The following is a 15,242-nucleotide window of genomic DNA, read 5'->3' on the forward strand; positions in this document are numbered from 1 at the left end:
CTTTCATATTTATAAAGGTGAATTTGCCTACTTCCTAAGAATATAGAAATTAGATGCTGCATGTGAAGAGTGTAGAAAAGGGACTTGATAAGGATTGGTTTGCCTTTTCAGTGTAATGATAATGGCATAATGGTTTGTGATTTTAAAAAATTTTTATTTTATTTTTTTTTCTCACCATAGGATACCCCCTCCCCAGTGTCCGTCACCCGCCACACCATCTCTCCCACCCGCTCCCCTCCAGTAACCCTCAGTTTGTTCCGGTAGCTCAGAGATTTTTAAAACATCACTTTTAAGGTGGCTTTAGTGGCTCCAAAGTATTTTTTTTAATCATTTTCCCAAATGCCCACAGGAGGAAAAGTTAAGAGAAATGTCATAATTTCACTATATACAGAAACCATCCATATTTTTAAAAGGCAACACATGAGTTTATGTTTTAGGAAGGTCACGTCCTGGAAATAGGACGTTGCTAAATGCTTGGTGTTTTCCCTACCTTAGTCATGGAGGCAGTGTCTGGATCAGATTAATTCTCTATTAGTGGTAAGGTTTGCCTTTACTTAAGGATGACTGCCGGTCAATACCTACAGGAAAAACCACTTGACAACTAACTTCAGACTTGCATTTATCAGAGAAACATAAAACCTTGAAATGCAATTTTTTTAACTTGAAAAAATTTTTCCCATCTAAATTCTAGCTGTTATTTGGAATGGAAGTTAATGGTAAGTAAGTTTAAGATAAGACATAAAGTAGAACGAGTAGAAAACTTCACACCCCCAAAAAGAGTGTACCTACTTACCATTAACTTGAACTGAAGACACATTTATGGGTACGGCTCTTGTGTTCCTTATCTTCTGATTTAAGATGCTAAGGATTTTCTCCTTTATTAAGGCCCTTTGCTCAGTAGAGGGGAACTGAAACACCATAACGATGTCTGCTTTCACACCATCTTCCTCTGGACTGCAACGTACAAGAGAAAGATTTTTATTCAAGGAATACACTGGGTCTTACACTCTTTCCTGGATTTAACACTCCTGGATTATGCCTTAATTGCTAAAAGTGTTGAGAACTAATCTTCTTACATTGACATTCATCTCTATGTCACTGACTCAAGATCATTTTATATGTCCCCTCTTCAAGTTTCCATCATATTTTGAGTAAAATTTCCCCATTAATTTGAAGGCTTGTTATAGTAGTTGGGTAAGATTCAGATCTCAAAAAAATTTCATCCAAATTGTAAAGTCTAAGGATCAGAAGACACTTCAGTGGTCTCTTTGGCCAGCTGATACCTACATCACCTCTAAGCACCCACGGCCCTCTAACCCCCCCGCCCCCCCCCCCGGCAGTAATTAAAATGATGGGAAATTTACTACCTTCCAAAGGCTGTTTCTCTTTGATCAGCTCTGATTTTAAGAGAATTCTTAATTTTGAGTTGAAATGTGTCTCTTTATATCTTCTGCTACATTAGGATTAGGTCTACCAGTTGGGACATATATAAAACATCAAGTTCCTTTCCCACATAAAATATATGAAGACAGTGACATTCCTGGTTCCCGAGTCTTCTCCAGATTAAACATGTGCAGTTCTTTGAACTTTTTTTATATAAACAAGTTCAAGTCTCTCTACCTGTAGTATTCAGTTTTTCCTTTTTAAATTGGGAAAACCAAACAATTAAAGGCCTTTAAAAATTAAATCTACGTACTGATCTGCTTTGTCTCTTATTTTTACACTTCAAAAGACCCAAGCTCTGAAAAGCACCACAGGCCTAATTCTCCTGAATCCTTTAACTAAAAATAGGAAATCGTATTGATTCTGAGGCACTTTTATATATTGTTGTCCATTTAGGCTCCAGAATGTGAAGATACAAATAATCAGAATTTTATGACATATTGGCAAATGTAAGACCAAGTTAATTTTCCCTCTTTAGACAGAAGGAAAACATTTTTTATGAGGTAGAATTTCTCTAGGTCCACAGAGAAAGTTACAAGTTATAATGACTATAAATTTCAGAGTTCACAAGACTATCATAATGTTTCTAGAATGTGATGGCAAATCAGAATTTGAAAAGAAATGATACGAAATCTAGAGAATTTCAGCAAATATGTGCTTTTTATCTCCTAAACATTGTAGAATTTATCTAATTTATACTATAAATTAGATAATTAGATAAATTAGATAAATTAGATTCTGGAGGTCACTAGTTATTTAGTAAAGGTGTAAGGAACTTGGAATAAGTCGTCTAATAAGACATTAATCTGTAGTCAGAAAAAATATTATTTCCTTTATATAAATCTGTCTGAATATATTCATTTTTTAAGAGGATGAGTCTTATAGGCTAATAGGTTTGCACCTATTATGTATTTATGTTCTGCTACATGCTTTCCAAATAACACAGTTGAAACCTCTGAGTAATTTCTGCAACTGATATGAACCTTCTCCCTTTTACCATAACAAACAGAAAATCTGTTAAAACAGGAACATTTTTTGTTTGGGTATGGCTCCTGGGACTTCATTACAGGTAAAACTTATAATTCCATTCTGCAGTCAAACTTTGCCTTCTTATTTTTGAACTGATACATCTCTCAAGACAACTTGGTAGGTTTTCCCAAGGGCACAGGTTCTGGTAGTTCTGGGCCTTACAATCAGTTGATGGGGTTTGAATCTTTTTTCTGTCACTTGGGGAACTTTGAATGTATCACCCAACTTCCCTGCCTCTTAGTTTTTGCATTTAGAAAATGGTGGTCAGCCCTGAATCTCCAGACCGTATAGAGATACCATTCATGAGAAATCTTAGGCAAGAGCCAACCTCACAGAGACAACAACATATGAGTGTTCCCATCTCCTTTGCCCTATGTCCCTCCAGGCTGGGAGTCCACCTTTGCCCAAACATACATACGTCAGTCTGACTACTTGGTTCTTGATATAATGCTTGTTCAAGGCTGAATCTATAAATATCTCATCCACCTGTTATTACAACAAGAGAAAAACTCTGTGTTAATAAGATATTTTATAATAAAAATATCCTTCTGATTAAAGGCTAAAAAAATAGAAAAGAATTTTAACATGAGTAATATACTTTTAAACCAGTGGTTCTCAACTTTCATAGTGAAACAATAACTGGCAGGGTTTTTTTTTTTTTTTTTTTTTTTAAATTATAGACAGTGGAGCCCCTCAGAGTTTGGTTATAATTGATTAGGAAGGAACCTAGGCATTCATATTTTTAAAAACCTCCCCAGGTGATTCTAATATGCTGACATAGTTACTTTAAGAATCTTCCTAAAATTCTATAGAAGGTGAAGCCAAAAGACCCAGAGCCAAAATGTGGCACGGAGGGAGGCTTTGAGAGAACCTTGGCTGAGTACTGGGTTTGAAGCCTATCCTGCTGCTCATGAACTGGGCAACGTTGGAAGTTACTGAACCAATCTGAGCCTCAGTTTCCCAACCTGTAAAAAATAGATACTGATAATGCTGCTCATAGGGTATAACGATTAAACACACATAAGATGTTGGGTATATTTTGGTAGTGATCTGCAGGTGGTTCCCAACCCCCCATCCTGGCATAGCAGGTCTCAGATTTCTCTGCAGGTCTTTGGCTCTAAGTACAGAGAACAGGAGTTAGGCATTTGGGAGAGAGGCAACGATTTTTCAATTGTTGGCTGTGGGCTCTAGTGTAAATCAGGGAGGAAGAAGGAGTAAGACAGCGTTGTAGATTTAGATGAAAGCTGTATTACTCAGTTTATATCACCATGGAAGGAGAAAATAAGCTACTACTTTTGGTTCATTCGCACAGAATTTTAATTGCCTGATCCAGCATCATGTGGCTGTGGCTTATCACGCCTCGGGTTTGACTTGCAGTAACTCTAGTGACCACTTGGTGGCAACAGTGTCATCTAAATTAAACGAGCGTTGTATTTCACATTTGATGAACCAAGTGTGCAAAACCCACGTCCTAAGTCTTTTAAGGAAGGGGCAAGAAAACCAACTTATTTTGAAAAATGCAAAAACATAAAAATAAATGGAAGGCTATGTTAGAGATCAAGGAACAAGTCATGGCTTCCTTAGCACTACCCGGCATTCACAAATACTTAATTGGGACACAAAATATTCCTGGACTCCTTTAACCCTCACCGTAACTGGTATGGGATAAAAGTGATCTTGGGAGATGAACTGTGAGAGACTGTAGAATCTGAGAAACAAACTGAGGGTTTTGGAAGGGAGGGGTCGTGAGCCTGGTGGTAGGTATTAAGGATGGCATGTATGGCATGGGGCACTGGGTGTGGTGCATAAGCAGTGAATCTTGGAACACTGAAAAAATAAAGTTAAAAAAATGATCTCGATTTGTGTTTTATTTGACACTTGGAGACATTATATAAGAATACCCTGGCATCGTGGGGATCATACACTGGGACTTATATTTAGATTTTCTGTTTGCAGGGCCATCTCTTCTCATTAAATGCCAGCTTCTTTAATCAATGTGATGTACATTTTACTTCAAGTTCTTTCACAGAACCAAAACGATACATTATAAAATAAACATCAGATTGACTTAAACTATAGAACTTGTCAAGATATAATTGGTTGTATATTTGTAAACCTGAAGATCAAAGGCAGTATTTAGAAAATTGAAAAACTGCTAGTATCCAAAATATACACTTATTTGTATTTATGTAAGAAGAGTTTAAATGGACTTGAGAAGGTGTGGGGTTTATAAGCTAAAAATGAAACTGTTTTGGGAGGTGTGTTTTTGGAGGAGTGACATTGATGTAGCGATTCCTCTTTTCATTGCATACAGCTATTATTATTACTCAGTATCTGGGGAAAATCCAAAAGGAAAGAAAAGGAAAAAGAAAAAAAGAAATAAAAACCAAACCCAGGCCAACTCTACAGGAAAATAGTGCCAAATATTAAATGGAAGAAAAGTAAATAGCAGCTGAGTATTTATAGACGTTTGTAATTATCCTCTGAATTTCCACCCACAGATGTTCCCTTGGCTGTTTATAACTTGTTGGTGAAGGTATTAGGTTAAGTTTTGGACTTTAGATGACATCATTCTAAAGTCCCGTGGCTGCTGCGATACCCACCCCGAGCATCAGTCCTGTTGTTGGTTCAGTTGTTCGGGAAGAGAGAAGCTGAGGAACAGCGTAAGGGGAATCCAGGCACAAGTGACTTCACTAATCATAGAAATAAGGTTTTCTTCCTTCTAATACAAATTCCAGGGCCCTGCCCCTCCCTATAAAGTCTCTTTTATTAGCCTGGGGTGAGGCCCAAGATCTTCAGGTGATTCTCGGGTGGTCCGAGGAAAACGTGGAGAAATGCTGCCGCACAGGGACTGGCTTAAAGGGTTTCTGCAATCAAGGAATTTCCAGCGGGGGAGAATCGGAGAAAACAGGAACCTAAACTCATTGCTGAATGGATTTTATGTGTGATCTAGCTTTCTAGAGACCCTAAGATAATGAATCATTAATCATGATTAATCTTTCCTAGAAGATGAAGGCTTAGGTCATAAGAAATACTCGACTGATAGTTTGGCATTCTATATTTGTAAGAGTTAAGAACACTTTAAAAAAAAAAAAAACTGGTGTGCCAGTTTGTTTTAAGTGTATTATTTACACAAGCTAATAGAGATACTGATTTATAAATTCAGCCCACCTCCCATTCTGGGGCATTTGCAGAGTTTGCTTGTTGTAATTAGTCACTTAACTTTAAACACAGACCCCACCCCTTTCAGGGTAGTACCTCCTTAGGTCTGATGATTTTGAAATGCTGGAAGTTGCGCTGAGATTAAGTTCTAAAAGGGCAATTGAAGGTTAGTTGAGTGTTTAATAAAAGAGTTAGGGAGAGGCTGTTAACTCCAACCAACAGACACGCCCATGCAATCAGCTCTCATTCCTGAGCAAGTTTGTTTACACATGGCCCACGCCTTTCACTGTCAGAAGCTTCCCAACTTGGCTTTTCTCTCAGCAATCTCCGTATTTACATAGGAGGTGTTGCAGGTAGATATGCCACCAAGAGATCGGCTAATGATATAAAAACAGTTTCTTCCAATGTCACACCAGATGAGCCCCCAGAATCAAAGGACCCACAAACATGCCATGAGGAAACTTCAGATCCTGTTGCTTTCTCCCAATTATAATAAGAGTAGCACATGAAGAACAGTGTAAGAGATGCTTTAAAAAAAAAAAAAGACACATTTAGTTTTAAATAAGACTTAATTGAAATTGCCTTGCTACAAGGGCTGAACGCAGGTAAAGTAGGAAATAAAGCACAAGTCATTTTTGCCTCGGGTCACAGCGTCAGATATTGAAGGTCGTCACCTTCTGTTGGCCATCTTCTATCCCGTCTTCAACAGACCTGTACCTGTCAGGCTTGACCCTTATTCCATGTTTACTTGTCCTTTTTAGACTATTCCTTGAATCTGTAGTATTCTCCGCCATTCTGCTGGCGCTTCTTTTTTGAATCAGAACTCTCCTTCAAGGTCTATTTCAGATAATACCTTCTTTGTGGTTATTTCTTGAACCTCAGAGTAATCTTTCCTCTTTCTGCCTTAATCTTTCTTATCACTCTTACACCTTCTACTCCCTCCTTAATATAGTTATTTATGTAATTTTAAAAATCTCCTTTCCTAGACTACACACCCTTTAGGGATATGTATTGATTTTTTCATGCTCTACAGCATGAAAAAATAAAGCATGTTTTTTTGGATGAATGAATGAAAGAAAGTGAGAATTTATCAGAAAGCCCTGCATTTACCAGGAAAGTTGCAAGAGTTTTTTTTTTTTTTTTTTTTTTTTTTTTTTTTTTTTAGTCCATTTATTTGACAGAGAGAGATCACAAGTAGGCAGAGAGGCAGGCAGAGAGAGGGGGAAGCAGGCTCCCCGCTGAGCAGAAAGCCTGATGTGGGGCTCGATCCAGGACCCAGAGATCATCACCTGAACTGAAGGCAGTGGTTTAACCCACTGAGCCACCCAGGCAAGTGTTGCAAGAGTTTTTAATGAGCTTTTCATCAGATTTAGACCAATGCTTCTGAAGAAAAAGCAAATTGACTATGATTTACTGATGGGAATCCTTTCTCCTTTTGGACCATTTCAGGTAATGTGATTGTTTATGGAGAGCTCCTCCATGTTAGTAAGACTACAGTAGTCATAATGGTGGGAATAGTCTTCATAGTTGCATCACCTGTGCACCAAGCACTAACCCCATTGTATTTGGGAGCTCATTTGCTTTTCTCCTCAACCCTCTGAGGTGAACACTATTATCGTCTGCATTACATAGATGAGGAAGTGACTTGCCCAGTTGAACTAGCTGACCTTGGGATAAGCACACAGGTGGGTTTTTACTAAAAGCTCCTACCCACAATGTGTAGTAGGCAGCAGCTAAGGGGTCAAGAAACTGTTTTAGCCCTCTTGCAAGGCAGTTTTCTTTGTTCTCTAAAAATGAGAACTATAATCTTGATTGTTCTTATTGTAATTTTTAAAGTTGTTATCTATTTAAAACTCTAGATTTTTGGCAAAACCCAAGAATCAAAAAGTCAGCTATGAATAATTTTTCTAAACCTGCGTAGAGTGTGGACACCCTTCACGTCAGTGATAGTATTTATGGAATTCTGAAGTTTGGTGGCCTTCTGGGTATTGAGTCAATTTGTGTCCACAAAAGTCCTTTCAAAAAAAAAAAAAAAAAAAGCTGTGTCTAGTAGAGATGGAAGTTGGATCCAGTCATGTGGGGGCTGTGGATATGTGGATGAAGTGCCATGGAAGTGTGACATTCTGATTACCCAAAACCAGGAGTAATGATATCAACAAATCGGTTGTGATATTATGTGGTATTATTGAAGATATTTCTTTGGTTGCCCTAGTCCTCCTCAGTGTTTCCTTATAGGCTGTTAGAAAGAAACAGATGAACATCTGTAACTGTTTAATCACACATAGCAAGTAGCAATATATTGGATAAGCCTTATGCCAAATTGGCTTATATTCCTGAGACTAAGAGGCAAAGTAAATTCAATAAATTAAAGTGTTTGCAATTAAGGGTGATAAAGGATAAATTAGTAACTTTCAGCATAACACAAAGGCTTAGATCTCTGAATTACCATTTTAGAAGAGGAAAATATATAATTTGTGTCTTTTCAAAGTTATAATAAAGATATTTAAACCAGAATGCCTGAGGCAAAGGAATGTGCTCTCTAGGTGTGTTGTCCTTGAAATCTCCAAATTATTCAGTGAAAAGGAGAAAGGGAGAGAATATGAATCCGTACTCTTAGAATCTTTTATATTTCCTGAATGATGAACAATAATCTAAATAGATTATCCAGTAAAGATTGTGCTATAATCTAACTTCATCAGGAAGTTTAGAGATGGTTCATATTGCTGCCTTTCTCAAAAAAAAAAAAAAAAACTTCTCTCAGAAAACACTCATCCACATTTTTCTCCTAATCATGGTTTGTTTATGCTAAACATATACAGGCAGATATTTTCATCAGCCTCCTTCCTCTATTATAGTTGTTTGTTTCTGTTGTCTTCCTCCTCAAAAACTGATACAGACAAGAGACCATAAGCCAAAACTGGTATCAAAAGACAAAGAAAGTCATTATATAATGAAAAAGGAGTCAATTCATCAGGAAGACATAACCATCATAAATATTGTACCTAACATTAGAGTACACAAATAAATCAAGCAAATACAAACAGATCTGAAGAGAGAAATAAACTATGCAATAATAGTAGAGGACTTCGCATCCCGTTTTTATCATGGATCCATCATCCAGACAGAAAATCAATAAGGAAACATTGGGTTTGACCATACTTTATACCAAGTGGACTAACCAGACATATATAGAATATCCCACCTAACAGCAAGAGAATATACATTCTTCTCAAACACACACGGAAAATTCTTTAGGATTTATATGCTCTATAATGATAGATCATTTTAAGTCACAAAACAAGTCTTAGCAAATACTTAAGACTGAAATCATACTGTTTTTGACTATGTTTTGACTACTATGTTTTGACTAGCATGAAACTAGAAGTTAATAACTGGAGGAAAGCTAGAAAATTCACAAATATGTGGAAATTAAGCAACACACTTCTGAACAACCAATGGATCAGAGGAGAAACCAAAAGGAAAAAAAAATCTTGAAACAAATGAAAATGGAAACACATATCAAAACTATGGGATGTTGCAAAAGCAGTTCTAAAGTGGAATTTCACAGTGATAAATGTCTACATTAAGAAAAAAGAAAGATCTTAAATAAACAACCTAATTCACACCTCAAGGAATTAGAAAAGAAGAAAAACTATTGTGCACCTGAAACTAATATAACACTATGTTAACTATACTGAAATTAAAAATTTAAAAAAGAAGTAGAAGAAATAAACAAAGTCCAGAGTTAGCAGAAGGAAGGAAATAACAAAGATCAGAGCAAAATTAAATGAAATAGAGACTAAAAGATAACAGAAAGGATCAACAAAACTTAGAGTTGGTTTTTTTTGACAAATCTTTGGCTAAACTAAGAAAAAAAGAAGACTCAAAATCAGAAAATGAAAGAAGAAATATTACAACGGATACTACAGAAATGCAAAAGATCATAAAAGACTACTGTGAACAATTATATATTAACAAATTGGATAACCTAGAATAAATGGACAAACTCCCAGAAACATACAACCTACCAAGATTAAATCATGAAGAAATAGAAAATCTGAACAGATCAGTAAGGAGCAAAGAGGTTGAATCTGTAATCAAAATCTCCCAGTATAGAAAAACTGATGGTTTCACTAGTGAATTCTACCAAACATTTAAAGAAAAATTAACACTGATTCTTCTCAAACTTTTCCAAAAAAAATGAAGAGGAAGGAACACTCCCAAATTCATTTTACAAGGCAAGCATTAACCTAATACCATAGCCAGATAAAGACACTACAGGCTAAAATTCCTGATGAATAGAGATACAAAAATTCTCAACAAAATTAATAAATCAAATTCAACAATATATTGAAAGGATCATACATTATGATCAAGCAATATAAATTCCTGAGGTATAAGGATGCTTCAACATACACAAATCAATAAAATGTGATACACAGATTAATAGAATGCAAGATAAAAATCATATAATTATCTCAACAGATGCAGAAAGATCACTTAACAAATACAGCATCCTTTCATGATAAAAATTCTCAACAAATTATATATAGAAAGAATATACTTCAACATAATAAAGGCCATCTATGGCAAGCCCGCAGCTTATATAATATTTCACAGGGAAAGGTTGAAATCTTCCTAAGATCAGGAACAAGACACCTAGGGTGCCCACTTTCACCACCTATTCAACATGGTACTGGAGTTCTAGCCAGAGCAATCAAGCAAGAAAAAGAAATAAAAGCCATTCAAATCAGAAGGGGATACATTGTCTTTATTTGCAGATATATTACTTTATATAGAGAAAATCCTATAGATTCCACCAAAAAACTGTTGACTAATCCATGAGTTCAGGAAAGGTGCAAGATACAAAATCAATATACAGAAAATGGCTACCTTTGTATACATTAGCAATGAAATAGCTGAAAAAGAAATAAAATACAATCATATCAAAAATAACGAAATACTTAAGATAAGTTTAATCAAGGAAGTGAAAGATCTATGCACTGAAAACTACGACATTTTGATGAAGGAAATCAAAGAAGACAAAAATAAATGAAAGATATCCTGTGTTCAGGATTAGAAGAATTAATATTGTTAAAATGTAAATACTGTCCAAAGCATCTATAGATAAATGCAATCTCTATCAAAATTCTAGTGGCATAGAAATAGAAAAAATAGAAATAGAAATAATAGAAAAAAGTCCTAAAAGTTATATGGAATGACAGAAGATCATGCATAGCTAAACAGTCTTGAGAAAGAAGAACGAAGCCAGAAACATCACACTTCATGATTCCAAACTCGAATACAAAGCTATAGTAATCAAAACAGCAGGGTACTGACATAAAAACAGACACATAGACCAATGGAAAAGAATCAAGAGCCCAGAAATAAACCCTCACATTTATGATCAGCTAATATTTAGCAAGGCACCCAAGAGTACTCGCTGGGGAAAGGATAATCTGTTCAATATACAGTGTTGGAAGGCTAATAACATGCAGAAGAATGAAATAGGGCCCTTATGTACCATCTCAAAAATAATTTGAAATGGATTAAAGACTTAAGCATAAACCCTGAAACCATAAAGTTTCTAGAAGAAAACATAAGGAAAAAGCTTCTTGACATCAGTTGTGGCAACAATTACTTGAATATGATATCAAAAGCACAAGCAACAAAAGCAAAAATTAGTACGTGGATCTTTATCAAACTGAAAAGCTCCTATACACCAAAGGAAGTCACCAACAAAATGAAAAGGAAACCTCTGGAATGGGAGAAAATATTTGCAAATCATATATCTGATAAAGGGTTAATATCCAAAATATATAAAGAACTTATACAACTCAACAGAAAAAAAAAATCTGATTAAAAAATGGGTATAAGAGCTTAATAGATATTTCTTCACAGAAGACATACCAAATGGTCAACAGGTACTTGAATAGGGGTTCAGTATCACACTAATCATCAGGGAAGTGAAAATCAAAACTCAATGAGCTATCATCTCACACCTTTTAGAATGGCTATCATCAAAAAGACAAGAGATGACAAGTGTTGGAGAGGATGCCATCCCTTGTGCACTCTTGAAGAATGTAAACTGGTGCAGCCACTATGGAAAATAGTAGGGAAGTGTCTACTACTTTATGATATAGCAATCCTGCTTCTGGGTATGTATACAAACGTGTGTGTGTTGTGTGTGCATGAGTGTGTACACAGAAATATTATTCAGGTACAAGAAAGAAGGAAATCCTGTTATTTGGGAAAATATAGATAGAACTTGAGGGCATTATGCTAAGTGAAATAAATCAGACAAAGACAAATACTGTCTAGTGCCACTTAGATGTGAAATCTAAAAAGCTGAATTCACAGAAGCAGAGTAGACTGGTGGTTACCATGGCTTGGAGTGGGGGTGGGGTCATGGGAGAAGCAGAGTGATGTTGATGGAAGGGTACGAACTTCCAGTTATAAGATGAACAAGTTTTAGGGATCTAATGTACAACATGGGGATTATAGCTAATAACACTGTGCTATATACTTGAATGTTGCTAAGGAAATAAGACGTGAAATGTTGTCATCCCAAAAAAGAAAGGGTAATTATGTGAGATGATGGATGTGTTACAGTGATAATTATTTTGCAGTATATCAAATCAACATGTTTTGTATTGTAAACTGACACAATGTTACATGTAAATTGTATCTCAGTAAAGCTGAACACAAAGCTGATACCAGGAAGTGAGGAAACTATGGAGGAGGGCATATATAACAAATAAACTCGGTGTGTTGTTTAGCTAAGAGTTAACTATCACAACATATATCCTTATAACTAACAAAACTTAAATAAAAAAATAGGAAAATAATAAATTTAAATATTAAATGGGAGAAAAATTGATGTAGAACTGAGCTTCCTATCTTAGCTGAGTACCTTCCTAACAAGTAGAACAATTTAATGGAAAGAGCACATGTTCTGGTTTCTTCCATGGCTTTGCATCTCCCCTGTGGTATTTACTAGCTGTGGACCTCAACGTCAGAGGCTTAGTTCTCTTATCTGTCAAGTGTGATAATAATGTTCCTTTGCAGTGTTATATTGCAGATTAGACATGAAATAGACAATTATCTTTTTCTTCCAGGATTCAAATTAAACACATTGAAGTTGGAGGTGCAGTAATACACATCTTCCTTTTGATATGCCTAATCTTTAATTACAAAATAAATGTAAGTCTGTGTTCTCATGTAAGTTCTCAGCCATATTCTACATTCAATCTTTCTAACCTCTGAACATGAAGTTTCTTGATGAAGTCTGCTTAGAATTTTCTCAAATCTTCCAAATCCAGTTTCTTCTTTCTAGGCATAGGGCCATAGTCCCACACCAAGTATGGAGCATTTCTTGCCTTATGCATCCAGACTTAAAGACTAATACCTTTGTTAAGTTTAAGTTTACCTTGACTCAGTTCCCTTTTCTTAGGAGCATTTCCTGCCTCAATGTTGATCAGAGCCAAATTTCTCACTTTTGTCATCTAATTTTTTAGACAGTAAATTTCTAATTAGTTTATCTCCTTGTAACTCTGTTTCCAAGTTCCTTGTTTGTATAGTTACAGACTGTATAGACACATAGTATCAAGTATATTTTGAGAATCATTTTAGGCCCTTTTTGGGTGTCCCTGGGTGCTCCTTGGACATAGGAGCAGTGTTTTTTAGGGGGAGACAACCTTAAGAAAATTCCCAACTGTCGCCATTGTTAATGCAGATGATGGTCACTGGCCCATGTAGATAGTGTAATTGAAAGAGACTAATGTACTATGGATAATTACTTGATCTCTGGAATTTTGTAGGATTGTAGATGGGAAGTAAAATCACACAGGTGATTTTTAGGGATGATGTAAGTTTATTAAGAACATGTAATCTCAAATTTTAACTATTATCATTTACTAGCTGTATGATCTTGAATAATTTAACTTTTCTATACCTTGATTTTTCTCATCTATAAAATTGTGATAATAATTGTACTTACCTCATAAAGTTGTTTTTGAGAATTAACTAAAATAATACAAATTGGGTGCTTAATGTAGTGTTTGGCACTCAGTACATGTTAATGATTTTTATGGTGTTACAAGCTTATAGCTTTCACATTTGTAATGGCCCTATAGTTTAAAAATATTTCCTCATATTGCTAAAATATATTTCTTCAAATAAAGTACTGCCTCAGCCAGTGACTCTACCCGAACTTCTAATAATTAAAGAAAGTGACCTACCCATTTGGGAGTGTCATGAATTTTTGGTGTCTGGTTACTGGAGTTCTTTTAGCAGTATATGAGCATGAGCTCATTTTACTTTTGTACCTCTATTTACATTCAAATCAGTAAATCCCCAATTATGAGGAAGAACAGGACCTGCAACTTGTCTTTCTTGGCTGTCTAGTTAGCACCCATATAGGACAGAAGAAAAATCTGGTTTTATTCATTGGGATTTAACAACAATAAACAGGAGTGGCTCAGGATAAAGCATGAACCCTTTGTGTAATTCTTCTAAAGGTGACTCGGTGGTGAGTGAAGGAAAAATGGTCTCATTTAACAATTTTAAATTGTCTCATTTAAACAGAGCTAAATAATACCACATTTTTCTTGACCACAGAAACCTAGCTGAATTTCTTTTCTTTGAAGCTATTCTGACCTTACAGTCCTCAACATACAATTTGGCTTTTAATTATGTCAGGCTGTTCAGTTTCATGTGTGTGATTCTCATTTCTCCAAAGAGATTGGAAGAAATTTGAGGAGATAGATCATGTTTCCTTTTCTGCAAGACTCAAGTGCAAAGAAATGTAAAGAGCTGAACAATCATACCACATATTGGGAAGAAAGATTGTTTAGTTAAATTGGGAAAACTGGCTCACTTATATGCAGAATAAAACCTGAGACCCTACCTAACATTACATACATGGTGGACTTTAGATCCATTAAAGACCTAATATAAAAAGTAAAACTATAAACTTTTTTTTTTTTTAAAGATTTTATTTGTTTATTTGACAGACAGAGATCACAAATAGGCAGAGAGGCAGGCAGAGAGAGAGAGGAGGAAGCAGGCCTCCGGCTGAGCAGAGAACCCGATGCGGGGCTGGATCCCACAACCTGGGATGATGACCTGAGCCGAAGGCAGAGGCCTTAACCCACTGAGCCACCCAGGCGTCCCAAAACTATAAACTTAATAGAAGAAAATATGGTAAAATACTTTTATGACTTAGAGGAAATGTCTTCTATAAAAAAATTTATAAAAAACATGAACATAAGACAAAGAAAATTGATGAAGATGATTACTTCAAAATTATGGATTTCTATTTCATGAAGAACAGCATAGTCCAAATTAATAGAAAACAGAATGGATAACTGTAATTTCTACAACCAACAAACTGTTCATATTTGGAAAATATAAGGAACTCCTGGAAAATAACCCTAATAAAACAAAATAACTCCAATAGTGAAATAGGTAAAGGATAGGTACCAACGGTTTATAAAAATGAAAAGTTTGCTAATAAGTATGTTTGATAGTGCACAAACTCATTAGTAATTAGAAAAATTAAATTAAATCCAAATAAGATATAACTTATTGCTTATTAGGCTGGCAGA

General features: G+C 35.5%; 1 protein-coding gene across 2 annotated transcripts in view; it reads right to left on the reverse strand.

Annotated features, from left to right (window-relative positions):
- The window catches only part of TMPRSS11A (transmembrane serine protease 11A), a 52,655-nt gene that overhangs the window by 17,698 nt on the left and 19,715 nt on the right, over positions 1–15,242 (reverse strand). For both annotated transcript variants that reach the window (XM_032334467.1, XM_032334466.1), the window contains exons 4-5: positions 2,891–2,958; positions 794–954 (exon numbers count right to left, since the gene is read on the reverse strand). In XM_032334467.1, the coding sequence (XP_032190358.1) occupies positions 794–954; positions 2,891–2,958 (229 nt within the window). The remainder of the gene's footprint in view (positions 1–793; positions 955–2,890; positions 2,959–15,242) is intronic.

This window comes from Mustela erminea, chromosome 2 (assembly GCF_009829155.1).
Source record: "Mustela erminea isolate mMusErm1 chromosome 2, mMusErm1.Pri, whole genome shotgun sequence".
Classification (NCBI taxonomy): domain Eukaryota; kingdom Metazoa; phylum Chordata; class Mammalia; order Carnivora; family Mustelidae; genus Mustela; species Mustela erminea.